Source organism: Morus notabilis, unplaced genomic scaffold (assembly GCF_000414095.1).
Source record: "Morus notabilis unplaced genomic scaffold, ASM41409v2 Scaffold9447, whole genome shotgun sequence".
NCBI lineage: Eukaryota > Viridiplantae > Streptophyta > Magnoliopsida > Rosales > Moraceae > Morus > Morus notabilis.
This window is the reverse complement of record NW_010365398.1, coordinates 1-1066: the sequence shown is the minus strand read 5'-3', so window position 1 is coordinate 1066 and position 1066 is coordinate 1. Positions and strand designations below refer to the sequence as shown.

Sequence of the window (1066 nt, the reverse complement as noted above, 5' to 3'; positions counted from 1 at the left end):
TCTTTTCGTTTTAATGGAAGACTATGCTATGTTTGAAGGTGCATTTTTTGTTTTTGTTTTTGTTATTGTTTTTGTTTTTTTTGTTTTTGCTTGTTTGTTTGTTTGTTTTTTTATTTATTTATTTTATTATTATTTTTTGCATCAATGAAAGTTACACAATAATCAAGTATACTGCTTACACAATCTTGACATCTTACTTGCTTGTTTGAAGCATAAACCTCATTGGCTTTTACAGGTATGAGTTGTTCATGGATGCTTTCAACCACATATCGAACAATATCGACAAAATATACAAGCAGCTTACGAAGAGCAACACGCATCCTTTGGGTGGAACTGCTTATTTAAACTTGGAAAATGAAGATGATCCATTTCTACATGGCATCAAGTATACTGCTATGCCGCCAACAAAGCGCTTCCGTGATATGGAGCAACTATCTGGTGGGGAGAAAACAGTTGCAGCACTTGCATTACTCTTTTCCATCCATAGGTTTGTCTTCCTCAAAATTTACAAACGCATGTTTTGCACTTGCGCTTAAGAGTCTTCCTTTGCCTTTGATCAAAACATAGTTCAGTTACATTTATTTCTTATTTCAGACGTTTTTAATTCCATCCTCCGACTACACTCTAGTTTTGCTGCTGTCTGCATGATTTAGTTCCTCTTAAATAACTTGGATTACTTCCTTGAATGGATGGTTTCAGTTACAGGCCTTCACCGTTTTTCATTCTGGACGAAGTTGATGCTGCTTTGGATAACTTAAATGTCGCCAAGGTTGCTGGGTTTATACGTTCCAAATCATGCGAAGGCGCCAGCCGTAACCAGGATGCGGATGGAAGCACTGGTTTCCAGAGCATAGTGATATCGCTAAAAGATAGCTTCTATGACAAGGCTGAAGCCTTGGTTGGGGTTTACAGGGATTCTGAAAGAAGGTGAGTTTCGTCATCATCGTGTATAAGATGAAAAACACACCCCTTTTGCATTGACAACAGATTGCATAAAATAGGCGATGCATATTATTTTGTAAACCTCAATTTCTCCTCCTATGATTTATGTAACGATACAAGTATT

At 37.0% G+C, this 1066-nt stretch overlaps 1 protein-coding gene across 1 annotated transcript; it reads left to right on the top strand.

Annotated features, from left to right (window-relative positions):
* Positions 1–211: 211 nt before the first annotated feature.
* Positions 212–927, top strand: LOC112093517 (structural maintenance of chromosomes protein 1-like; the record flags this gene model as incomplete). Its single annotated transcript, XM_024172152.1, has 2 exons — positions 212–487; positions 700–927. Coding segments are annotated over 2 exons (504 nt in total), but the record flags the coding sequence as incomplete, so codon positions are not given.
* Positions 928–1066: the final 139 nt, after the last annotated feature.